The sequence below is a fragment of the Cupressus sempervirens genome, chromosome 4 (assembly GCF_028749045.1).
Source record: "Cupressus sempervirens isolate cs-2001-9-10 chromosome 4, ASM2874904v1, whole genome shotgun sequence".
In the NCBI taxonomy this organism is placed as follows: domain Eukaryota; kingdom Viridiplantae; phylum Streptophyta; class Pinopsida; order Cupressales; family Cupressaceae; genus Cupressus; species Cupressus sempervirens.
Window position 1 is genome coordinate 528,444,616 of NC_143121.1, and position 27,746 is coordinate 528,472,361.

Here is a 27,746-nt window from a genome sequence, read left to right on the forward strand (position 1 = left end):
AATGAACATAAAGCAATTTGTTAAGAGTTTTTTGATGGAGCTGAGTCTAACATTTCCCCTATTACTTGCAATCAACAAGTACTAAAGGTACAAACATAAGTTTTACCATGAATCAACAATAATATCATTCATCTTCTACTCAACATAAGCAAATTTTGTCTAAGCAGGATGTAGGAAACCGTGCGATATCCAAAACAACACAATTAATTCACCATGGAACAACAATGAATTTGCAATTATTTCAGCAATATTTCAACAACAATTTCCCCAAAATCTTCCATACAAATCATTTGAGCAAGCCATATAAAGAGGCCTCAAGTACAAATGATTTGAGCAATATTTCAACAACTGTTAAATGCTGACCAATTAAAAATTTCATTGTTTTGGATACATATCCCTTTCGAGGAAGGACAAATGAGAAATTCAATAAGTGGAATACATTAGAGGATTCCACTCATTCACTAGGAATAATTTGATTGGCTGAACTTGGATGTGTTACATTGGAGACCCCTTATTGATTGAAGATGAGTGGGTGCCACCTCAGCATGCCTATCTTGCAATCTTTGTTTCAACTCCACTTCTCTATCTGCCTCATTTGGGAAACATTTATCAACATATTCTTGAATTTTTTCTTGTCATGATATCTTGGCCTTAATCCTTCTCTTGTTTGGGATTGATCATGATGTTGTCACTTGAATTGTCTATCCACCATCATCTTCCGTGCAATCTTTGTCCTTGAACATAATTTGCATCTCGATTTTCCTTATTCCATGAGATGTGTATATTTGCAATTTGTTCATCACCCTTGATTGAGGTTTCCAACAAATTTGAATGTACAACATTGAGCAAGGCATCTCATAATCCTTCCACTATATCATTGAAGTTGTTGATTCTTCATCCTTCATGTTGCTCTTGATGTTGCAATGATTTCTCCTTCAAGCCTTGGGATTGTTGGCTTTACCCTTTTACTTTAATCTTTAGTTTCCCATCCTCACCCTTTTTCTTGCTTGATAACTCACTTGCAGTTGCTTTGATAATGCTTCCATGTTGATCTTGGCGTTGCGACCAACCTTTCTAATGAAATACTCGACCTTGAGTACCATCCTTTCTTGTTATCTCCATCTTGAAATCACCTTTCACTTGAATATCCCCCTCCATGTATCCTTGTAAAACATAAGAAAGACTCATATTAGAAGTAAAGTTATTGCAAGAAAATAAACACCAACTTGTGACTTGCACTTGATTTGCAAATTTACCCTTTAAAACCTTGAACTCACATGTTGGTTTCCTAAGTATAAAACACCTAATTTCTCTCTTGAGCGTGCTCAACAAGTCACTTAATTTAATTGACTTTCACTATTGCACATTCATTTTTAAATGCAGTCCTAATTGAAATTTTGAAATATTTTGGGTTGTCATCATCACAAGGTGTGATTTATAATCTTTGTCTTGCACTTGGAAAGTTTCTTGGATTTCAAATCCTAATTGATATACCTTCATCAAGCTTAATTTTCCTTGAATACTAGTAGATGCTTAATTTCCATCTTCCCTAATTTTTGCTTCTTCCTCTTTGCTCTTATTTGGTGAATATGCTTTTGGTTTTAACTAAAACATGGCTAGAATAAAGCATTGAATCTATTGGAGTGATTTAGGGAGGCCCAATTGACTATGAATTCGATCTATTTGCAATTCACCTACCTTTCTTCATGGCCAACTTAGCTTGAACTTTGAATTCTTCTCAATGGCAATCGAATTTCCTCCAAAGGCATTTACAATTGAATTGTAAGTTAGATTTCCAATCTAGATTAGGATTTTGGCTTGATAAAAATTGTAAGTGCATGTTTACTCCTTAACCAAATCAAATTCCCTACCTCCATATGGATTTTGACTTTAGCAAATCAGATTTTGAAGGCCGCCACAAATACTCCTACCTGGCTAATTGTTCCCCAATCACTGTCGCCAACGCGGCTCTGGCCACCAAGGGTTGTTGGTAGACTCAGGCTACTAATTTACTGCGCTCGATCAGGATTGAGATTGATCGTCCCCCTCCCTATTAGTTTTCTTTGGATGCTCCCACTCACCTCCTCCCCTCTTGGTAGAAGTTGAACGGGAATGTTAGACTTGATATTTACAGGCAGTACAATATCATAACTTGGAGCAACCCTCCAGAAGGGTTGCGTCTGCGGATGGCATTCTATGCTAAAAATGTCTTGGATATCCATGATGGGATTATTGTGCACCCTATCTACTTGGCCCGACATTGGTGCCATGCCCTTTGTATTTATCTTGGTTCCTTCAGAGTTGGCTCCCACTGGCTTAGGTCTCAAACTAACTATCACATTGACAGAGAGGATCAACTTTGTCACTTATGTACCTTAGCGAAGACAAAAAAAAGACCCACTTCATTTTTTCGTTGTCCATCTACTATGAGATCAAAGGGACATTCCACTGCCTTTTCAGAGAGTGTAGGTCCTTATCAGCCTTTTTCAGATACATTGAGTGGTGTTGCCTGAAACTCTATCTGTAGGAGGCCATATAGCTTCGGGATCCTACTTTGTAGTTTCTTTTTCCTTAGAGCAAGGCCTCGGATTAGATTATCACCAACTTTTTCTCGTCCATGTCCTTTCTAGGGGCATAAAGCGACCACTCGATACTCTTGTCCCCAGTCACACCAACTCTGTAAGACCCTACAGTGGGCTCACCAGGTAGCGACATTCCACAACCAGTGGTATTGAAAGACAACTCGTGACCATTGGTCGCTCTAGACCTTACCCTTTGGTGCTAGATTTCCTCCATTCAAATAAGGACCTCTAGTCCTTTCTTTGGTGTTCTCTTTTACTTTCTTATTTTTCTTTTTCTTGGACACTATTTGGTGTTCTTGTTGTGGCTTGTTTCCTTGTTTGTATGTTTTCAGTCCCTTAGACCCTTTTGGTGGTCTCTTGTTGGACATTAATAAATTTATCTTATCTTATCTACAATTTGTTAGATAGCCGAGGAGGGGGAGGGGGGTGGGTGGGGGTGAATTAGTTATATCAAGTTATCATATAGTCCCTTCAAACATTTCAATACAAATAAAACTTCATAAACTTTAACAAAAATCACTCGCTGTAACACTTGTTTAAATCAATTTGTTCCAAACTGTTAACTCAATGTTATTTGCATTACTGAGTATCAGTAAACTTTCCAATTATTACCTACTAATTACTTAGTTATTACCGAGTTGTAGTAAACTATAAAAACATGTAAACAACAACACAAGTAACATTCACACATCTGACAACATGATTTTAACATGGAAACCATGTGAATGGAAAAACCACCTAGGACTAGCAACCCAAAAAAAATTCACTCTTTTGAAGTGAGCTCTGCCAGGAGCCAACATTGTTAAATGTTACATACACATTGTGAATGGGACCTTGTTAGAGGATTTCAAAAAAAGATCATCTAGACCTTATCCCTCCTTGTGCCTGATTAAAGAGTGGCTTGATTTAAAGGACTAACAAACACAACTAATCGATGTTACATATACAATTTCATAGACTTGTTAGTCCAGTCGGTACTTCTGAGGTTTTCTACTACAATGTTTAAATAGTAACAATATAAATGACTTGTTGAGAATAGCAACTACCTTTGCTTGTTCAGATCTTTGTGCCTTACTCTTTCTTGTCCGATCACTCTCTTGGATTTGTTTTCACTCTGTACTTTTGACTTGGCTGATTAACACCTTCTCTTTCTCCAACTTTCCTCGGTTCTCTAGGCTCAATAAACTTCTGTCACCTTCTTCAACTTTGAATTCACAAATATATCGGTACTTGATCAGCTTCCAACCAGTACAACAATCAACAACCTAACACAATAGCCTACAACCAAAACTGTCTTTGTCTCCTTCTTAAATGGATTTCTCAATGCTTCCAGATCCTTACATCTTTTTTGCTTAATTACAGTCGTCGATCATAGATTCATGTGAGATTTCCAAATTCTCATACAATGAATCTAGACACTCCGAAAATATAACTTGTATAGAACTTTGTGTCCATCCTTATCCTTCTTCAATCTCCATCATCACATCCTTCTTGAACTTTCTCATCCGTAGATCTTGAAACAAACTTTGACTCATGCCTTGGATAATCTCAAACTTTCCAATTTTCCATCATAAGTTAGCCTCAAATTAACTTGTTCATCTAGTTGCTACTCGATAAACATAACATTTACTCAGGTAATATAGAACTCAGTTATTACTGACTTTCTCAGGCAACACTGTGGTTTCCTTCTTCCTTTGCCAATTGCTCAGGCAATACTACAGTCACTCGATGAATAGAGTCTCCCTTCATTAACCTTGTCACTAGGTTAAGCTTGTGTTCTTTGATACGTTGCAACAATACATGATTGTAAAACAATCAAACCAATAAATAAATTATAACTGTCCAACTCATTCAAGTAACCATTGAATACCTTACTTACCAATACTGTCTTCATCATACTTTCTTCAAATCCTCTTCATCAATCTAATGTTATGGTAATCTATTGAGTTAACATAATGTCTAGCCAACTAAGACTTTTCCATCAATGACAATATAACAACTGATACGACTCTTTTACAGACATTCGTAGCATTACTAGTTAACAATCTCCCACTATCAATTACATTATCAGTTGGGGCTAATAGAGTTTGAATCTCATATTTCATTGTTGATTGGATTACACCTCACGCTTATGAAACTTGTCTTGATTGCTAAGCAGAAACACATGAGCGCTAAGGATTTGAGCCTAAGAGAGGTCGAATTTCTGATGCAGAGCCTCACCTTGGAAAACTCAGGAGGAAATTAATCACTCAACTGAGTTGCTTCAAGGGGCACATACACCCTTCAAGATCAAACTAAAACCAAACTTGACTATTAACAAACTGGTTTTTCAATACCCAGGGAAAACTGACCTGCGACATGAACTTTCCTAACCTCCTGTCGCAACATTTTTCTGCACCAAACTTAATGAAATCTGACCTGAATCTTTTGCAACGTATTTGTAATACATATTCGGGAAAATAAAACCTAAAATCAACCCGACCACAAACTGACCAGCAAATAACATTTACTAATCTTTAAACCTACACTATATTTTCATGCGTGGATTTTTAAACTTGATCTTAATAAACATTGACCGCCGATATTGAAATATTTAGACCCTTACCACCTCTGAAATTCCATATATATAAGAAACTTTTCCCTTTATCACATTTAAACTCTGTGATCTTCCACATACCGATGAATATATGAAATATTCAACCGGTTCACAAACTTAAACCCGCGCAGTTGCATGCATCGATAGCAAGGATGGAAAAGAAAATAAAACAGAAAATAAACTTATATACATACTCATCTATGACCATAGAACTGATCACAGAGAGTTAAATGATTTCCATCAGCAAGGAACGACTCTCAAAATAGTTTATGCCAGACTTGCAACACCCAAATCGATCCTACTATAATACAATCCAAAAAAAAAACTCTGAACTATGAAGGAATACAAAGAATCAACTTACACATGATTTGTAAAATTAGAACATTCGTATATTTTCAGAATGTTGATTTCCAAGAGATGGTACAAAAGGAAAAATCACATTTCCAACTAAAAACGTAGAAAATCAACACCAAAAAACATGAAAAAACTTTCTATTCTCTCTGCATTTGATCCTTCTATTACATTAAAAACTGGTTTTTCTCTCTATCCAGTCGGAATATGAAACATCTCCTTCTCAAGAACATTTCTTGAAATCATGAGAATCCAAGAAATCAGAAAAAAACTGTCACCAACTTTCTGTCATAGTCCAGAATTTGATTGGATTAATTATTGAACACCCAAAATTATGACTTAAAGAAAACTACATAACTGAAAAATTAACACATACATTGTCCTAGGTGGCTATACCTAGAGGGCTCATCGAATTACCATTCTAGTTATGCCACCACACATAGGACTAATTGAAAACATTAAAATTTTTTAAAAAACATAAAACATAACATTAACTTCTTGTTGCACTTTCAACAATGTTACTTCCTGTAGCATTTTTCTGATCTGCCACTGCAGCAATTTCCAACATCTCTTAGGACTTTGTTCCAAAGAAGGTCAAATTTCCAATCTTAGGAACTTTACGTTGAGGTCAATCAGAATTTTGGCTAAGTATTGGAAACTTGTCATGAAACAATCAACTTTTTCACCTTATTCTTGGATTCTGTTGTGAAGTTTTCACATCATCGCCCCAAATTTTAGAGACCCCCTTTTTCTTGATCCCCTTGGCAATTTCTTTTGAATATGTCCAAAAATTTCAATTTTAGAAAAAAATTCGCCTTAGACGCCTTCGGGCCAGGGGGGAGGAAGTTAGATTTGTTTTTTCACCTAGTTTTAATTTGATTTTCCGAAACTAGTAATTTTATCCTTGGGCCGAACAAATTTCAAAGACAACATTTTCTCGCTATTTTGGACTATACTTGGCAAGATAAATTTGCAAAATTTTAGGTTTAGACGGTTTTTATTTTGAAAATTGGATGTAATTATATATCTTTAGCATTTTCAAAATAATTTTTTTAGATTTAATTCTTTCGGAAATTTTTTATTTTTGGTGAAAAATTAATTTTGTGATGGTAAAATCAAATTGGAAAATCGATTTTAGATGTGAGAGAAATGATTTATTTTTGTTTTAAAAAAAATAAAATTGCATTACAAAATCGATTTTGGATCAAATTGCAAAAATTGGTGTTAAATAGGTTAAATTTGTCTTGAAGATTTTTCTAAAATATTTAAAGAGATTGGTAAAATCAAATTGAAAAAATCGATTTTTGGCTTGCCAAATCCGATTTTAAATGATATTTTAATTACTAAAACGTCATTAAATTAAAATGTTTAGTATCTCGAAGGCTTTATTAATTTTATTTTTGCAATTTCGGTATTAACCGGCAATTAAAAATGTAAAATTTCACTATGGAAAAATTTATTTTTAGCTTGGCATTTACTCTAGGCCAAAATTGTGCACTAATTAAATTTTCTCTCCCAGGGCTAGTCGGCCAGCTAGGAGAAGTGGGTAGAGTTGGGTATAAGAAGGCTTCCCCCTTCCTTCATTTCTCATTCCACAAGTAGGTCTCTTCCTTTCCTTGGCGATTTTGAGGCAGCCTTCTTCCATTTTTGGCAATTTTTCTTTGCAAAGGGAGAACATTATCAGACTTAGCAATTTTTGCAAGGAGCAGATTTTCATGTTTGAGGTCTGATTTTTTTTCCATAGAGAGCTGCGATTTTTGCCCTAGCCGAAATTTGTGGAGCTGAAATTTGTGGAGGTCTGATTTTCCTAGGTTGGACGATTTTTGTTGATGAAGAGTACATGATCAAGGACCTAATTTTTGGCACATGCATGGGCAATCTCAAGAGGACAAAATTCTGATTTTTCCATCTAGGGTATCATTATTTGCAAAGGGCTTGATATTCTTAGATCTAGTTCGAACTTCAAAGAAGACTCGGCTATTGGTAAAGGTGAATTCAATTCATTCTAGAGCTGAAAGGTGGTCCTTAAGCGGATTTCGCTCCTTGTTCTTGTCTAGTTTTGTTTCTCTTGGTTCTTGCATTCATCATCCACCACTTCATCATCCCATCTATAGGTTGAAGATTGGAGAGATAAGTGTAGAATCCATGATAGGACATTTGGCAAGGCAGAAATAAGTTAGACCACCCTAGGAATGAAGTTGAGAGTTATAAGTGTAGTCCATCCTAAGGTAATAAAGGGGCAGAAATAAGTGGTAGTCCCACCCCTAGGTTAAAGATTGGAGATTGATAAGTGTAGTGATAGAACTTGGTGAGGCAGAAATAAGTTAGAATCCATCGATAGAAAGAAGGTTGGAGATCGATAAGGGTAGTCAACAACACTTAGAACGAAGGGGCAAAAATAAGTGTTTAGGATGGTAGATGTTGGTGCAAGCAAGAACCCTAAGGGAACAAATACTAAGAAAAAAAGAGAGGATATAATGCCCAAAACCACCTTCTTCTAAAAAATGAGGCGAATTACCAATACCAATATCGATACAGTGAACATGATACAGGTAAAGGACAGACTAAAGGAAGGACAATCCCCCATGGCGAAGAAGATTTACAAGAGTGGAATTGTACACGCAGCGGCCTTCCCTCCTACCTTGTTGTGTCCAAAATTGGTTATGGAATGTGCATCCAGGTTTGATTTGGTTAGTAAATCCATCATTTTTGACAATGGGAAGAGAGTGTTGGCCAACATTGGCGGACAGGTGATCAAAGAAGCATTTAACATCCCTCAGTACAAAAGTATGACAGTAGTAATGGTTGACCAGGTGGCCAAGTCATTTCAAGATAACCAAGAGGTTTATTTCATGCATCTAAAACAGGATTGGCTACACGAAGGAAAGAAGGGAGTCACCAAGGCATCAAGGTTCACCCAATTAGACTTCAAATCAGAGTATGGCGACCTCATTGTGTTGCCCAACTGAGTCATGGGCGTCTTACAAGGAATGCAATTCGAGAATTGGATGCATTACTTTATTGATGAAATTGCAAATGGTAAGGGTAAGTTTGATTGGGCTAGATTTATAAGTGAATATCTAGAATTACAACTTAGGGCAGTGCAAAACTAAAAGCAATTCCACATGGGGTCCTAGCCCTTCTATTTGATTGCAAGCCGACAAAGGTTGAAGTCCGAGCTTTGGTGAAGAATGAAATTGGGTGAAGGGCGAATTTGATTGAAGATTGAGATTCAAGAAGCCCGACAATTTCAAGAAAGAGTGGATTAGTAGAAGAGATTTGAAAATATTTGAGGCTAGGCAAGGCTTGGCTATTTGGGCAAGCTAGCTTGGTTAGATTCGAATGGGAACGTTGGAAGACCAGGAAGGTTAAGGCAAGGATAATGGGGGAGGTTAAGTTCAATTTCAAGGTAGTGACCAAGAGCAAGGCTCTCAAGTTGCAAAGAAGTTCACATCTAGGGAAGCCATCGAGGCCAACGCAAGATTACCCCAAGTTCATAATGATCATCCTTTCAGGGTCAAGACATCATGTATGAGCAAGTTCGAGTGGTGATGAGAAAGCTTCTAAGGACAAGCTCAAGCATCCAAGGCTTCACCTTATCTCATCGATTGAATAAATTTATAAGACAAGGTTGATGAGGTGGCACTTTCATGTGCAAGCACTCAAATCATGCCAAGTGTCCTATGTTCTCATTGGTTGACAAATTATTGTAATTTTCTCATTGGCCCACAAAGTTGGTGCCCTCATGTAATTGGTTGAATAATGGTAACCCTAATTAAGGTTTGTAAGATATAATCTTGGCCCTTGATTTTGCCTCTTAATCTCGGCCATTCATTGTAATTTGGAGCCGCTATATAAGGCCATTTTTCTCTCATTTGTGAGAGAGTTATGTTGAAGAATTGTTGCCAAAATACTATCAAAATTGTTCTCTATTCATTGTTGTGGCTTGCATGGTGAATATACATGATCATTTTGGTGTATTGCATGGTTCTTCTCATCTCTCAAATTAAAAGTAGGATTTCATTTCATGTTGCCAGAGTAGAAGTAGATGGCTAATTGTATGGTGATGTTAGTGAATGTTTGATAGGGACCTATATACTAGGCCACTAGCATCCTAGCGGCTTGTTAGGAAGCCTTGTGTGGTAATCTAATCCAATTGCTCCTAAGTTCTACTTGCATATCATCTTTCCGCTTGTACTTCAACTTGGGTTGGAAGATAGGTGTTAGTGTGAAAATCCTACGAGTATCCCTTATAGAATCATCGCACCAATGGAGGTAGCACCACTGGCAAGCTTTCATTTGGTTGGATCCCCGTCCATTTCCTAATTTCTCCATCCATAGGATTAGTAGTAGAGCAATAAGCATTTAGTGGTAGGAGTAGTTGAAAGTGAAAGTGATCAAGGAGAAAGGAACGAGTCAAGCAAGCGAAGTGCCACCAAGTTATCTTTGAATGAATAACGTAAGCCCACCTACGTGATTACCAGCAAATCACATCGATAACTGAGTTAGTATCCACAGGTGTAAGGAACATTGGAGTTATTGCTTATGTCCGCATTAGTATTAACTTTTCAAGAGAGGGATTGAGTATTTGATATTCCCTATCAAGTATTCAATCACTATATGTTATGTAGTGGTAACAAAACTGACATCAAGATTCTTTGTCAACAACAAATTAGATTTCCATACTTGACTTGAGTTCTTACAAATGTTTTTGAAAGTTGGATGTTTGTTTGCACAAGTGCATGGTGATCAAATTTAGCTACTTGACAGATGCTTTGCAATTTCATCGACGACAACTAAACCACACCTTTCCCCTAAGTGTTTTCATTGATTTTTGCAAACCAAATTTCACCCCTGGTATGGAATTTTGTTAACAAGGTTGGATATCCAACCTTGGTTGGAATTTTATTCCAAGGGAGGTCGAACTTCCAATGTTTCTTGGAAATTTCCATTAAGACCAACTTCCAGAATTCACTAATTGTCGGTAAACAATCAATGTTTCACCTTGTTTTTCTTGGTTTCCATCAACATTCAGATCGAATTCTACCACATGTTTACACGAATTAGCTTGAGTTGAATTAGATTGTTCACTTGTTTGGAATTTTGATACAAACTCAATCCAATTTCCATGGTTGCCAAAGGTTTTCCCCAAAGAGTTCAGATTTCAAACCAAGCATTAACAATTTCCATCATACTTAGATCAGAAATTAGAGGCATGTTTGGACAAAATGTCTCACCCTAATCGGAAATCTGGTAGTTTTAAGAATCTCACTAAGTGTGTGGATCATGACTACAAAATAAAAGCTTCTAACTCACTCCAAGGTCCTGACTTGCAACTAGGAATCAACTTGCATCTCAATCTTGCTCAAGCTTCCTACCTTGTCAACCTTAGAAACTTCAAAATTGTTGCCAACTATGAATAAATTAACAAAAATAATAACCTACAAAGCAAAAGAGGGGGTTGCGGATTGTAATGAGTGGATGGTGTGAAAAGGTCACAACAAGATCATAGCCATTTTTGTGTTTCATTTTGTTAATTTTATCTCGTGAAAGACTTAATAAATAAGAATGAAGGATTTCACTTTCTTAGGAATTCACATGTGAGTGTTATTGTCATGGATATGAATTATAGAAAATACTTGATAATAACTACTATCCACAATAAAAAGTCTCTAGGTATATATATGTATGTATGTATGTATGTACACACACACCTACTTCATTCCTCTTCTGCAAAAACCAGTGTCATCCACAAAACCTGGGCAAAAGCTTTCCTTAATTGGAAACCATGACCATCCCTCCAATTCTTCCCTTCACATCCACAAACTAAAAACAATGGTACGTAGGAGAGAGATTTATTTTCCCTAGGTAAGCATGACACATAACTAGAATTGATATGTTGTGTTCAAATCTTATACATTATGCAACTTGGATAGTTTTAACATGCAGTCTTATTGTTGAGATTGAGAATATAAATTTTATTATTAAGTAGTGAGGAAATTCTTTCATCTATAAGACAAAGGACCAAAGAGATATATTCAAAGCAATTGTGGTAAGAAAACGTGAGAAAATGGGAGTCCATTACCATCTTTAATTAAATCAAGACATCATGCATTTCATTTTTTCTTTACCTTTAATAAGATGGGAACCAGAACATAGAAACAGAATAGTGCAACAGCATAGCCAATAAAGGGCAAGACCTGCATCAAACAAGAAATCTTAAATATCTCAAAGGTTCATTGTTAGAAATATCACACACACGTATGCTCTATATTTTAAGAAATTGTACAAACTTTACACCATGGTAATATTGTACAAAAAGTAGATAACCAAAACAACTGTCCTCTTTTATTTCTTCATTCTTTACAACCTTGATGGACACAATTTTTATTTTCTATTGATTTCGTGCTATTTTGATTTCACTTTTTATTATTGAAATGATGTTGATGTTACGTTCAAGTTGAAATTATATCTATTCATCAGATACATTGACTTCAAATGCAAAACAGTGACAGAATGTCTGCAGTTTTCAATTCAGTGTATGTCTTTCTCTGTGAAAATTTATAATAACCTATGAATCATCCTTTTGTTAGACAGCATTCATATCATATTGCTTATGGATCTGAAAGTCAGAAAGGAGGGTTTGGGCTTCTACTTCATTATCGGAATCATTTTTCAGCTATTTTAATTCTCCACAAATGAGTTTGCATTGAAAACTATGCACCCAGCACCTGTCTAACCTGGGTTTCCATTTGCTGCACAATCCAAATTTAGTTTCATCCAAGTTGTAGTGGGAGGTATCCATTCAGCCTTTGTTTTATATATAAATGTGTGTGTGTCTAATGTAAAGAACTATGCATGTGGGATCATTGATTTTTATTCCTACCGGCCTTCTAGTGCCACTCACCTCTGTTTACAATGGTATTTCCTGTCACTTTTGTGTTTTTATAAGGATTTTTGTCCAAGAAAAATTCTGCTTCCTAACCCGGCCATTGTTCTGATTTTCCAAGTACCCAATTCTGATAGCACAGTCTACATTCTATCTCTTGCACTATCTAGCATTTATTTTGCCAAGTTTACATCTAATCAATTAATTTCCCTACAAAAAAATTGAACGTCTGAAATTTAATATATCTGTTTCATGTGATGATTGAGTTTCATAATTTCATTGGTCTTCCTTTTTGGCTCTTATTTTTTGTTTAGTGATGGACACTTTCTAGGCCCTAACATGTGCATGATCGAGAAGATTAAGTCTCTTCCCTCATTTAAACTACTGTAAGTTTTAAGAAAAGCACATAATCTTTTTCATGAGTGGCATGTACTCATTAACTTGGCAATGGCAAGATCTTCACTGTTTATGCTCAAGTAAAATGGGAATATTTCAATAAAGAAAAATGCCTGAAATATGTTGGTGATTTTCCTAGAGGAAGATCTGACTCACCAGAATGTGTGTAATGTCCCCATTTTTGTCAATGTTAGAGTTTCAGGGATTAGCCTATTATTGTGATCCTCGTAGGCTAATTATTGTGGATAGAGGATCTTCTGAGGCAGTGGCTTGGCTTGGGAGGGTCTTATCTTCTCCAAAATTCAGTAAGCTACAAGTTGGTCTCCGTTTGACTTAGATTGGACTTCGTTTGGGCTTAGTTTTGTGTAATTATTTGTGGTAAGTTGGGTGTTGATTGAGATGGACCCTTTCTATTTTTGGAAAGTGCATTTGATCACATGGAGAAATAATAGGTGTGACTCTTATTTCAGACGGCTTATTTAAATTATGAGTATTTTGGGAGTTATTATATTTTTAGTTGCCAAATTATTATTAATTATTAAATGGCTTATTATAAAATTATAATTTCACTTAAGTTGAGGGTTGAATTATCATTGGAAAGAGCAATTTATTAATTAGTTAAGCCAAGTCAAGTGAAAGGCTCTAATGGAAGCTTCTAATTAATGTTGTGTGGTGAAGCTTCTTGAGTGAAGTTACATTTTGACAACAAAAAAGGCATCTGGAGGTTATATACAAGCCCATTTGTTGAGAAAAGAAAGCTTGAATATTTATTTGCCTTTGTGGCTTTCTTGAGTGTTGGTTTTTGTGCCCTTGTTAAAGTATAAGGGTCTGAATTCTGAGTTGTTTCATTGGATCTACAGCTGAAGTATTGTAGATTTGAATCTGAGATTTAATTCTGGGATTGCTTTGCAAATAGTTGTTGAGGTGGTGAGTCCATTCATATACACACGTCACTTGCAGGAGACCAGATTTCTTCATTACCAATGGCTGCATATTTAATCTGGGCACTACAATTAAATTGTGGGACTCAGAATTCATAGAGGGAGCCTGCGTTACTTTCAGCAAGGCTGTGTTAGCCATTTTCTGGGTTGTTGGTTGCATTTTTTCAGGCATTTGGGAGTTTGGCCCTGTTTTTCTAAGGGTTGTGATTGGCAATTTCGAGAGTGGGAATCTCCTACAGTCAACATTGAAGAAATTGGACAAAGAAGCATCACTTCTTGGGAGCTGTTATTAAATGCTGAAAATCTGGGCGGATATCAGGTTCTTCATAATTATATTTGTGTTTGTAATTCCAATTGCCATCACTCATGATAGCAATCAGATTTGAATTCATTAAAGGTGGATCTTAGTGCAAATGATAGTTAAGTTTCAGCATTGAAGTTCACCATAATTGGTTGCATCATGAGTTATGATTTTTGTGTTCAAACTATTTTAGACTTCCATATATGTGTTTTGAATGCAACTACAACAGAGACTTTTCATAATATTGAGTTAGCTTGCAAAGTGTTTGTCAAAATGCCAAATTTCTTGAATTTGTCATTGTTATAACCAGCTGAGGGTTATTACAATGTGGTAAATGATTTATCACAAAACTTTATATGCATTCTACAATGCCATACATATCATTACCTATTTTTAAGAAATAAGTATGCATTACAAACGCTACATTTACTCTAAGACACATTGATTTGCAATTACAAAAAAAGAGAGGGTGAGAAAAAAACCTACATCATGTGGACTCCACTGAGTTGAACTTAGGGCATGGCGCTCAAAGATGGATCTAAGTCAGATTTGAGTTAAGAGAATATTGATCCAGAATAGAATTTATTTATTTGTGAGCTCAATAATCAAAAGAGAGTCATGCCTCTCAGATCGTATTTTTCAGAACAAAGTATATCTCCTAGGACAGCTTACTATAAACAAGCCATCATTACTATAGTCTAAATGTGCCCAATAGGTAATAAAATACATAATACAGAAAAAAAATCTAGAAGTTATTAAAAACTAATAATAATTTAATATCATGAATTTCCTGGCTACCATTCTTAAATGGAATATTTCTATAAGTTAAAATAAATATTAACGATTCAAATAGAATTCTAACTCCAACAAAATTCAATGACAAGTCACCAGGGATCTTTGTGATGCCTTTCGATAGCTTTGGATGGCATAGGGAGTTGGGAACCTGGAGCAGACATCCCCTTATTTATGACTAGCAACCCTGCTCCATTTGATGAATAAAAATAAGGAAGGTAAAGTTTTGAGGAAAATAATAAAAGCCCCTAAAAGATGGAGGTTTATTGTTGCAAATTTGATACATTGTATGTACTAAATTTCAGTTGCTTTTAATTTGTTTAAGTTATTTCAAAAGCCCTTTTCAAAATCATGTCCCTACTTTGCTCCATTAACAAAGTAAAAGCAACAGAAGACATCAGTTTAGAAAAGGGAGAACATTCAGTGGGAGATGTCAATGCACTAGAAATAAAGCTATTTTGCATATTATACTTGTATATACACTGAAATCAAATTCATGTATTCTCAATAGCAAAAAGCATATGATAATCCATAGTATCCTTGTTTTCCTATGGCACAATGTGCTAGAACTTAGATTGCAGCCTATGTACTGATAGCTTGTTATTTGAACATTATGACATATAAATTGAAAACAAAATAAAACATAAATTACCACTCTTGCCCCTTTATATCCTTGCTTGCCAATAGAAAATTGGAAATAATAATTATTGCTGGTCAAAATTTCAATCCATCAATATTTGTGCTGCAATTTTAGCATGACCTAGACAAATCAGTCTCTACTAAAGTTCAGTAGGACAAGGTAACCTAAGGTATGCAATACAAGATAAATAAAACCATGCAGTTATGCAGTAAGGAGATTTTAGCTAGTGGCAATGCATTATGACTCCCTAACAAGAAGCGCTACTATTAAGCATTTGACTGGATAACATTATGTCACTTAAAAACAATAATATGCATCAACTCTGACTTTAAAGAATGGCCCAAAAACGCTGGCATTGAAGGTTAATGCACACACAACATACAATGTTCCACCTAAAAATGTATTTAGACTTGCATGGGAGTGTTTACTGCTCATAAAATGCCCATGCTTTAATGTATAAAGACTTATCTTATGCACTTTCGTTGCTGGCATCCGAAATTAAGTTATATTAACAACTGAGGCATCCCCTTAAGGGCTCGACCTGTCTGTAGGAAACTCACGCCTAAGTCTATAAGTTTGGGAAGGCTACCATTCATTAAAATGACCACCCAGCAAGGGCTTGAACTCTTCCACACCTCAAATAAATCCAAGACATCACACCTTCAGTTATTACCAATTTTATGATCACAGAAATAATCTATGTTTGCATTATATAGAATCCACAACCTGCACAATACTTGTGCCCAGCACTATTTAAGTTTATCAGTCGCCCAGAACTAATCTTGAGTTGCTGAAAATAAAGATCTCAATACCATTCCTTGATGTCCCTCATTTTCCTGAATTTTCTAAATGAAACCCACAATGCTGAAATTTGTCTTTTCAAAGACCTAACAAACTTCAATGAAACTCCATCGTTCAACCCCAAGTAAGAAATCTGAGTGAGTAGAATCTTGAACTGCCAAAACTAGTTTCTCATGAGGTTTCGAGTGCACATAAGATCTCCAAATCCACGGATACAGTATAAATCAAGCACAAAGAAATGAGCTCCAAAATAACCTTCTTACCAAAACCCATATAACATTTTTGAAATCCTTTTCAAATTCCGACTTTAAATAAATCATTGAAGTCTAGATAATAAAGTGACTTCAATGTATCACTTAAGCCACTATACACTGCTTTATTAAATTAATTAAATAAGTTATGCTTAAAATGCACTCAGTCTACAAGATTTAAATAGGCTAAGTGGATTCATCAACTATTTCTTGGAAGGGGACATTACATGGTCTACTATTTGTTGATATTTAAGTCTTTTAATCCTTGCATGGAAATCACATACCAATATAAATTGCTTTATGTTTGTTGGTCTATACAATTTAATACATGATGAAAAATAAATAAAAAACAAACATAAAACTTACTTCAGATGGCATTCTATGTAATCTAATCTAATTCAACCTTTCTATCTATGATTACTGTCCCTTAATTCCTTCCTTTAGTATGCATTGTTCCTGTCACCTTCTCAATTACTAACATGAAGATGTAATGAATGAGGCATAGGAGGAACAGCCACTGGCACTTCTCTTAAAAAAAAACCAAAGATGGTCCATTTCGAGTAGCTGATCACTGGCTAAAGCTGTGGTGTTAAGCAACATCATCAAATAGGCCAACAATGTCAGCTATATAGAGAAAGAGGGTGCGCAAGAAAAAAGAAGTAAAGAGGGGTAAACTATTTATATGAAGCTAATGGTTGGAGAAATAACTAATAACTCTTCTTTTAACAAGTACCAAAAGATAGCCCACCATAATCCTAGCATGTGTGAGATCATAGACTCAAAGACATTAATCTAATGAAAATTCCTACCTAAGAGAAGTGTCAATAAAGAAAACATGAGGTGTATGCATATCCTAGTTGGTGATAAACTCCCTTTGCTTCTAATAAAATTATTATTTTTCTCCTTTGAGTACCCTATGAATACATTTGATATTTTCTTACATCAAATCTTTTTTTCTATGCTCATCTAGCAGAAGAACATAATAAGTTTTACCAAGAACTTTCATGTCCCAAAAAAAATCTCAAAAGGTATTTTCTCTTCAATTGCATACAGAAAAGACTGCTTTCTCAAATGGAAAATTGCATACATTGATGTTACTAAGAATCTCATATTTATTTATGTGTATTTAGGATAGTCCTGATAATGCATTTTAATGTTGTTCATCATCTCAATAACTACATTCTATTGTAGTGCATATGACTTTTGTAGTGTCCTAATTTTCAAGTTCTCTTGCAATGTAGTTGGCATTCGCTTTCTAGGTTTGTGTCAATGACTGGGTGATTTGATGTTACCAATGTGCTCAAAAGCATAGAACTGAGACTTGAACTCGACACAAACTAGGCAAGGTCTAAACCAACTCAGGAATTGGCAAAAAAACAAGACTTCATAGGACTCAACAAGACTTCGCAAAATTTAGTTTCTAGTGAGTCTTACCTAATCTCTAACCCTTGTGACTTAGGCATGGTCACCTACCTTAAAATACACCAAATCTTGGAAAGTCATAGAAAAGTTGGGAATTATGCTCAAATGTTTTAGTGGAGTTCTACAACACTTTCAGATGTTATTTTTGACTTTTGGTCCGGTCTACAAAATTCTTGGAGGAAGTATGTATTTTTAGTAAGTTGCCCAGTTTAGACAAAACATACACTAAAATATGTGGAAATATGAAAATGAAATGAAGGATTTACAACCATTAACAAGAAGAAAAAATATACAACAAAAGCCCTAAGAAAAACACGGGAAATCTTACCTCTCTTCACCAAAAACAAGGAAAGTCTCTTCAAATCTTTCAGCAAAATTTGAAGCAAATCCAAGAGATTTTCGGATTTAGAACAAAGAGGATTATATGGACTCTGAATCTTGACTCAATCCTCTTGAAACAAATGCATTTTGGAGTCAAGATTCCTTGCTAGACAAATGCACATGATAGAGGAATAAAATGCATATAAATAGCCACCATTTTAAAGTGTTCAAACCTGAAACATGTTTGAAGGGATTACAGTGTGTATAGACAACCAAAAACGACGTCTAGGGTATCCAAATGCAAACTTGCATGTTTGCATTTGGAGACCTCCTTGACACCCAATGTTGAGATTGCAAGCAAGAATCTTCTCACAACTAACCATTTTAGGCCAAAATGTGCCCTACGGTGGACTTTTTTTTATCAAAAGCATATACAAAACAATGTGCTTTTACTTGGAAAATTGCCGCCCAAGGTGGAAGAGGCAAAATGCATGACTAGAGGAATCAATAACTCATTTTTTAGTTGCAAAAACACATGCATCCACCTCCAAACCCAACACCCAAGGAGAAGAGAGAAAAAGTGTTTTTCAAGGGCAAAATCATGTGCTTCCTCTTCCAAAATCACCACTTTGCTGCTTGGAAACAAAACGCAAGTCTATAATGCATAAAAATGAGTTCTCAGCTATCAAAAACATATGCTATTGCTCTCCAAGTCTCCGCCGTTGTTTTTTTTATGCTAAACATAACAACAGGATTAGTAAAGAGGGGCTTTATATTATCAAAAACATGTGCTTTTGGCTCCTAGATTGCCACTTTAGTGTATCATGCACAATTATGTGCTTTCAAAAGAAAATGCATGTATTATAGGGCTCTAAATCGCCACTTTTGGCCTTTTAATTGAAAGCACAAGTCAAAAGACAAATAATGGGCTTTTTGGAAGCAAAAGTATATGAATTTTGGCCCAAAAAAGCCACTTTTGCCTTTAAGTCATTAATAATAGGCATCAAGAATCCAAATGCATTTGTCTTTGGGTTAAAATGTCCCATTATAAATCCTTTAAGTTAAGAAGGTTTAAAATAACAGGTTTCCACTTACACATGTTAAGCTATATGTTTTTCACTTAAAACATGTTTTTACATTTTAAAAGCCCACATTTATGCATTTGGAACTCAGAATTTATTGATAGTGGAGTTTGAAAAGTGATTTGCATTATGATAACATGCAATGCTGAATAAAAGCCCCACTTAATTGCATTGAAAATGTCTCATGTTATTATATGTATATGTAACTATAGATTTTAATGCAATAATATGCAAATGAACTGGAAACCCACCTTTGGTTATAAAACATTAAAAACTATATTCAAATCTTCTCAAAATGATGTAAATTTTGAAAATGGGGTTCTAAAATCACTTCACATATAAATGACTTTTTTATTCCGTGCAATTATCAATAAAAAGACCACTTTTAAAGGATTTTTAATAAAGACATGTTGTCAAGCAAAAAAAGCCCACCTACAACATACTTAAAACCTTAATAACTATGAGCTAGACAACTCCATTTGAGGCCTAAGATAAGTCAACAAGCAGAATTCCAAGGGCTATAATCCTAGTACAAAAACAAGATTCAATACTAAACACTAAAACAAGAAAAATGAAGAAAAGACTTGAAGGTTGCCCAAAATCAAGCGCTTGTAGTCAGAGAGGAAAACCCCATCCTGAAAAGCATTAAGATGATTAACTTGACGGAAACACTCAAGAAGAATGCACAAATAATGCTAAATAAAGAACAACTCAAGGATGATGAATCTCCTTCATGGCGTCTTATTAGTACATCAAAGACATAGAGGTTACACTTACGAATCCATGAGAAAATTCTGTAAGGTTGCCCCAATTTTCTAAAGTCAAAATTGAGGACAACGACTGGCTCCAACTAGAGAACATACCTCATTTATTCTTAGAAACAATGAGGAATGTAGAATCCAGACCTCTAAATGCCTTCATCTAGCTATAGAATCAAGTGACCAAAAACAAAAGACTCAACACAGATGACGTGACTAACACAAAGAAAACCTTGTTAAAAAAAAATTAACCATGCAAGTGCATTTATTATAAACAAAAAAAACCAACCTAATTAAAACTAACCAACAATGTAATTTTCAAATGAAACCATTTACTGTTTCAACAAAATAGCTACCTTTTTAAGCAGCTTGAAGTATCTTGCATGTTCGCAAGCAACTTTGTATAGATGGAGCACAAACAAATGAAGAATGATAACAATGCCCAATGTGACAGCTCTTGGAAGAGATGAACAAGTTTACCTTTTTGAGATAATCATATGTACTGCTGATCCAAGATAGGTCCATGAATTTGAAATGCTCCTGCTGAACCAAAGATGTTTCTTTGGCTTCTTTTTCAATTGTATCTTCATTTTCAGGTACATGTGGAATGTCTAGCTTTCTGTTGGCCTCCAACCAAGCCAAATGTCTTACAAGACATCCCATTGATCGTACAAAGACTAAACTCTTCTTGCATGATGCAACTTACTTGACTGGTTCATCAACCACTAGCACCTCAGATTGATTAAGAGAACCACCCTTTCTATAATTTCAGTTATGTTCTTGTTGAAGCCACTACAATAAGAAGGGCGCCTCGCCTACTGCTGAGAGGAGAGAGAAATCTCACGAGATGTTGCTTGAAGTCAATATTTTGTAAGTTGTGGTCATGGTGACTTAAAAAAATCTTAGACACGCCTAATATTCACTTCAGATTCACATGAGCTCAAACTGTGCTGGTTGCAATTCCAGACAATTATTCATGACTTATTTGTGATTATCAGATCTTGGCATAGAGTTTGATTACTCAATAATTTTTAGATAAGGTCTCGTAGCTGTAAGCACCATTCCAACTATATTAAAGAAAAAGGTCAGAAATTATTTGCACATTTCTCCACTTTTATCAAGCTTCAATCATAGTTCATATCTGAATAAATCTATCATTTTCTTTCCACTGAATAAACCATGGTATCTCACAAAGCCTACAGAACAGACCAGCACATTTGAAACACACAATTCTGCAACTCCACGTGAGCTCAAACTGTGCTGGTTGCAATTCCAGACAATTATTCATGACTTATTTGTGATTATCAGATCTTGGTATAGGGTTTGATTACTCAATAATTTTTAGATAAGGTCTGGTAGCTGTAAGCACCATTCCAACTATATTAAAGAAAAAGGTCAGAAATTATTTGTACATTTAAATGATGGGGATAAAAAATGCAAATGTTTGGTAAAACTCCATGAGGAATTTTACACTATGAACCTTTCAAGTTCCGTATTGTTTTCCAAATTTATGAGCAGTTTTTGCTTAGTTTGCAAATTGTAATAGATCAACTTTTATAATTTGATTTGCTAACTAAATAAACTTTCCCACCCCAATTATTTCTTACTTCCTATAACTTGGATTCGGATGCCCATCAAATCAAAACAAACTATGATGTGTGTTCAATACAGGGGCCCATAAAATAATGTAGCCATGGAGTCACACACATGACAATAAAAGAGTTTACACGTTGAAAAACTTTAGAATATATTAGTACAACAAATTAACATTGTTGAGACCCAATCTTGGACGAGGTTACAATTTCTACTACACCAAGCTTCCCTCGAAAGTATTTAACATTTGCCTTCGAGTGAAAGTATTTAATTGTTACCTTGGAGTATGCCTTGGTGAGAATGTTTGTTCACTTATACTAACATATATCAACTGGATAACGCTTTTCTCCACCATGTCTCTAACATAATGGTAGGGAATTCAATATGCTTTGATCTATCATGAAACATTCACTAAAAGTTTTGTACAAATCTGGTTGTCATAGTGAATGGTAGTGAAGCTTCCTTAGCCATACAACTTCTCGAGCTATCAAGGATGCTACAATGTACTCGGCTTATGTGGAACTTTGTGGAACTGAAGATTTCTTCCTACTCAACCAAGAGATCACAGCTGATCCTAAGCTGAAACAATACCCTAATGTGCTTTTTCGATCTACTACACTTCCAACCCAATCTAAATCAGTATATCCATGTAGATTTATATCTACCTTATCATATTTAAGACTATATCCAATTGTGCCACATAGGTATCTTAGTGTTACATCCCAATTTTTTACCTAATTTGAAATATAGCCGTTGAGGTTCACATGAAGTCAGTTGACAATGAAATTGGTTATAATCTTGTGAAATGATAAGATGATTATTCATTATAATTTCATGTGAAGATAACATACTAGTTGATATCACAAATTCATGGAATTGAAAAGGTAGCTAGCCGTTATGATTATTTATAACTTGTTATGATTTAATTTCGAAGAATTTCCTTGCAGGAAACACGTCGAAGGGGTGGAAGCATTGTTGGAAAAGAATTAGGCACAGGAGCATCACCATCACTAGGCAGATGGATTGAGGACCTAGCAACTTAAAACAAGATACATCTGTGGGACCCACATGAGCTATTTAAATAAATAATTTTAAAAACATAAATAATTGGGTTAAAATATTAATCATGCTTCAGAGGATTTAATATGATCTTTCACCTTGTTATTATAATAGATATATCTATATACATACATATAGATATAAAAATGAGATGGCACCATTATATTATAATAATTTAATAAAGTGATGTCACCCCATTAATATTTACATGTACATCTATAATATAAAATTATACTAATATTCAAATATAATAACATTTGAATTATAATAATATTCGAATTATAATCTTCCAACTCTATTATTTCCATTTTAATATTCTTGCTTTTAATCAATTAACATTTGGCATGTTAAATCGAATTAATAATTGGAATTCAAATGGACTTCTTGGAACCAATAGTAGTTGAGGAGTCACAGCTAGCTTTTAAAAGAAGCCATGAACCAAACCATTCGATATCTCTCCTTTTCATTATCTGCTGCATTCCCCTTTGCAAGCCGAGTTTGAATCTTTCTCAGCCAAAATGTTCTTCTTAATCACTCCATCAAACCACCTTGTTCTCCCTTACTCTGCCGACAATTGAATATTGCATCATGTTTAACTAGTAGGTGAGCAATCAGCCAATAGAAGTTCTGGCCTAGGGACAAGAGAAGTCACATCTAAGCCCAATCACAGGTCACGCTTATATGAAATTGCATGTCATAATTTTCATCTAAGTATAAGCCCGATTGTAGTTGGCTACTCATTTCCTGGGTTGAATGAAATACAATATAAGCAATCATAATTCATAGTTCTTCCTTCATGGAGTATAATGATTGATTGCAGTCGGTACATAATGATAGGATTGAGAATAAAACAAAATATGTTTCATGCTCATAACTTCTTTTTCTGAATTAGAATATCCAACCATAGCTTGTTTTACCGTACTGGGTAAAGAAATCAACACACAGACAATAGATATGAATAGCAGAACTTCTTATTATTATTCGCATATGCCAAACAGTACATTATGCTTGATAAGATCTGATGAATACAATGCTTCTCGAAGGGGGTATAAATACTTTCCGAAGAACCTTCCCGAAGGGGTCCGTCGGCCACATACAACATGTCGCTACATAACAAGAACCTTTCCGAAGGGACCCGTCGGCTACATAACAAGAACCTTCCCGAAGAGACCCGTCGGTTGATACACAATTTCCACCAACGACATCATCCCCCCCAAAAAGAAAAGTCATCTCCTGACGACTATAGAACAAAACTCAAACAACTAACTACAACAAGATAGATCTGCCACATCACTTTCACATTCATTCTGTGCCTACACCAAACTGGTCACCAACCGACATTGCATCTGTAGCCACAATATTGTCTCCTTAGTCAAGCTGACCTTGACAGCCACCTGTGTTGCTTTCTCTGCTTCCAACTCTAGGTCCACTGAGCCGAGTGTCACTGCACTACCTTCAACTGGATGATCAACTCCTCCTGAGCTCTCCATGCATCCACCAAGACAGCTTCACATCCAACACCTACCCCAAGTGCCTCTAGTGCACAAACACTTCATGCCTGTAGCAGCTCCAAGTCTCATCAATGGGTCAGACTTCCCACGACTGATATCTGCAACGACTAGGGGTCTAGGGGGCAACGCCCCCGGTGGGGTCGAGGGGCAGTGCCCCTCGCCACCAAGACCAAATCAGCACTCCGAAACCCACACAAAATTGTATGGAACACACTATTTTTGTGATTTCTTCTGATGCCACACTCTTTCTGGCAACCGCTGGTTCTTCCTTTACCCTATGGCATCATCCATTACTCATTTTGAGCATTCCTAATTTGTCGATGTTTTTTTTTTTTTAAAGAAAACCTCCCTTCCTCTTCTGAACATGTCCGTACAGCAAGCAACTTGTTCTGCAAAGTCCGCATGGACAAACTGGAAGCTCAATTTGCAATTTCGTACGACAATAATCTTCAAGGTCCGTACGCCAAAACCTCAAGCTTAGGAACTTGAAGACCGTGCTCTAAAAGTAAAAGAAAATCCGCATGGTAGAGGTTCTCCAGATCAATGTTTTGACAAATCCGTACAGTGGTTTAGGCTGGAAAAGCCATACGTTGAACCTTGCTAAAATTGATTAGTCGAAAATCCGTACAATACACAAGCTTTTAACAATCTGTATGGTAACTTGCTCTTAGAATCCGTACAATGACTGCTCCAAATCCATATGTAGCCCTGAAAGGAAATTCCAAATCTGTACGGTGCCTATCTGACTGCATCTGAGAAATTCATACGGTGATTGCATTAAAAAAGCCGTGCATAGCCCTGCCTGCTAAATATGGTACGGTAGCCTTTTAAAACCCGTACATTGTATCTTCATTAGAAAATTCATACAGCGAGCAATTATAAGCCGTACAATGACTTTGAAAAAGCCGTACCATGGAGAGCTGGTCAAAAGCCGTACGGTTACCTGAGAAATCTGTATGGTGGCTTCTCACACTTAATTTTTCTTTTTTTTCTTTTTCTTTTTTTTCCTTTTTCCTTTTTCATTTTTTTTTTTAATTCTTATTTTTACATATATACAGTATTTGCAGTCGTGCTTTACTCAGTTGTTCGCCCATGGAGGTGCGTTACTTCTTTCATGGTAGACATTCAACTTTGACCTATTCACTGCGTCAGCCACTTCCTTTCCCTCTAGCATCCATAGTTTTATTGCTTTGTTATCGCCCACTTCCCGAATCTGGTACGGCCCGACCCATTTAATTTTGAACTTTCCTAGTTTGATCTCATTCCGATCGCCGTACTTCAACACCCACTGTCCGAGTTGAAACCTGCTACGCTTGTTTTGTGTCATCTCCATATCGCCCAATTTGTTCCCGAAGCTCGCTACCATGGACTCTGTCAGCTGCCCCTTCTGTCCGTCAATAACACATTCACTCTGTACTGCTACAACTTTTATTGAACCTTTCCTCTTTGTTGCCTGTGCAAATCGTATCGTGTGTCTTACTTGCTACCAGTACCTTTCTGCTATATCTGTGGTTCGACGTAATACTTTCTTCCTACATGGTCGTACAATGGAATCTTTCCTTCTTTTGGGTTTGTACTGTATGTTCTTTCCTTCAGCTTCAGTCATACCCGCGTTTCCTTCTTCGGCTTCTCTAAGTTGCTTCAAACATTCATTTCCTCCTTCGGCTTCTCCATGTTCCTTCGGACATTCATTTCCTCCTTCAGCTTCTCCATGTTCCTTCGGACATTCATTTCCTCCGTCAGTTTCTCTTTGTTCCTCCAGACATTCATTTCCTTCTTCGGCTTCTCTGTGTTCCTTCGGAAATTCATTTCCTTCTTCAGCTTCTCTGTGTTCCTTCGGACATTCATTGGCTTCTCTGTGTTCCTTCAGACATTCATTTCCTCCTTTCTTACCTCCGTCGATCCTTAGCATATTACAACTCGGAAAGAGCTCATAGTCCTCTATCTGCCAGTGGTAAAGACAATTCACCGAATCCAGATCATCGTTTGTGGATCCTCCTTCCAACCACAGGACTCCCTCCTGATCTGGTTCCATATTCTGCCTCCTTTCATCCTCTTCTTCTTCAGAATCTGACGATAGAGCTTCTTCCCCGACCATTTGAGTGTGTAGATCGATGACGTACTTCCGCCCTTTGCTTTCAAGTGATAAAGTATTTTTCTTCCAATCGTGCTTCGCCTTGGCTTGTATCAGCCACCCCTAGCCTAGAATGGCATCATATCCTCTCCGTTTCAATGGGATCACGACGAAGTCCAACAGGAATGGTTGTGTTCCAATCGTTACTAGTTGCGCTGTGAGTATTCCCAATGGCTTGATTCCATGTTGATCGACTGTTAACAACTGGAAGGTAGGTGGCCACAATGTCGGCTGTCCCAACTTTTTTCAAGTATCCTCTGGCAACACATTGACACCAGACCCTCCGTCCACGATCGTGTTTGTTAATACAGTCCCTAGAATGCCCATTTCGACAACCGCAAGATAGCGTCCGATTGAAAGAGCTAACAGCATCGGGTCTTCTGCACTTGCGCCCCCCTGTTTCTCTTTTTCTTGCTCTACTGGTTGCTTAGCAATCGGAACTATATTCGTGAGTGCCGTACAGAGTTAAGGCATAGTGAGCAATAGATCATTTATCCTGACGGGTACCTCAGCTTGCAATATTTGTCGTACAATGTTCTGTTCTGCGCAGTTTCGTACGGAGGTACCAGGTGTGTCCTTTAGGTGTGCCGTTTCTATCTGTGTTGCTCTCTGGATCTCTGCCCGTGCTTCCTCCAATCTCTACTTTTCCTTCGTCAGATCGGGGTATAGCTTCGCCTACTTCCGAGTGATCGCCAGAACTTCTTCCTCGTCCGTCTCGACGGTAATCAAGTTTACTGCAAACTTCGGGCACTTAGCATCGTCATGATCGCCAGGTCCACACCATCGGCATAGCAACTTCGGTGTGTTCGTCGTTGTGCACTCTCGGGCAAAGTGACCCCATAGATTGCATGCGCGGCATTGAACTATTGGCCAACCATTTGCATCATACTAAATTCGACTCTTTCCGCCATTATTGTTGTTGTCGCTATTGTTGTTGTTTTGCCCTCTGCTATTATTCCTATACCCACCCGAAGTGGCACCATCAATGTTTGCATTTCCGTTCCCTCCTAACGTGGAAGCTGCCTGTGTAAGAAGCACCTGCGGAGATCCTCTGGTTTTCATGTTAAAGGGGCATTCCTTTGTCGAATGGCCCATGATCTGATAAATGTCGTAGAATTGATTCTTTGGACAGGATCCTTTAGTATGACCGTCGGTTTTACACTCTATGCACCACAGCTCACTGCTCTTTGTCTCCTTCTGCATATTTTTAAACTCCTTCATCATGCGGATCATGTCCTTCTATAGGGCACGAACCTTCTTGCTACTGTCTTCATCGTCGCTGCTATCTTCTCCGGAAGGCTCATCATCATCCGAATCAGATGAGCT

General features: G+C 36.5%; 1 protein-coding gene across 2 annotated transcripts in view; it reads right to left on the minus strand.

Annotated features, from left to right (window-relative positions):
- The window catches only part of LOC149562256 (uncharacterized), a 158,700-nt gene that overhangs the window by 10,986 nt on the left and 119,968 nt on the right, over positions 1-27,746 (minus strand). For both annotated transcript variants that reach the window (XM_089825790.1, XM_089825789.1), the window contains 2 exons: positions 14,543-14,594; positions 11,661-11,729 (listed from right to left, as the gene is read on the minus strand). In XM_089825790.1, coding sequence (XP_089681916.1) covers positions 11,661-11,729; positions 14,543-14,594 — 121 coding nt within the window. The remainder of the gene's footprint in view (positions 1-11,660; positions 11,730-14,542; positions 14,595-27,746) is intronic.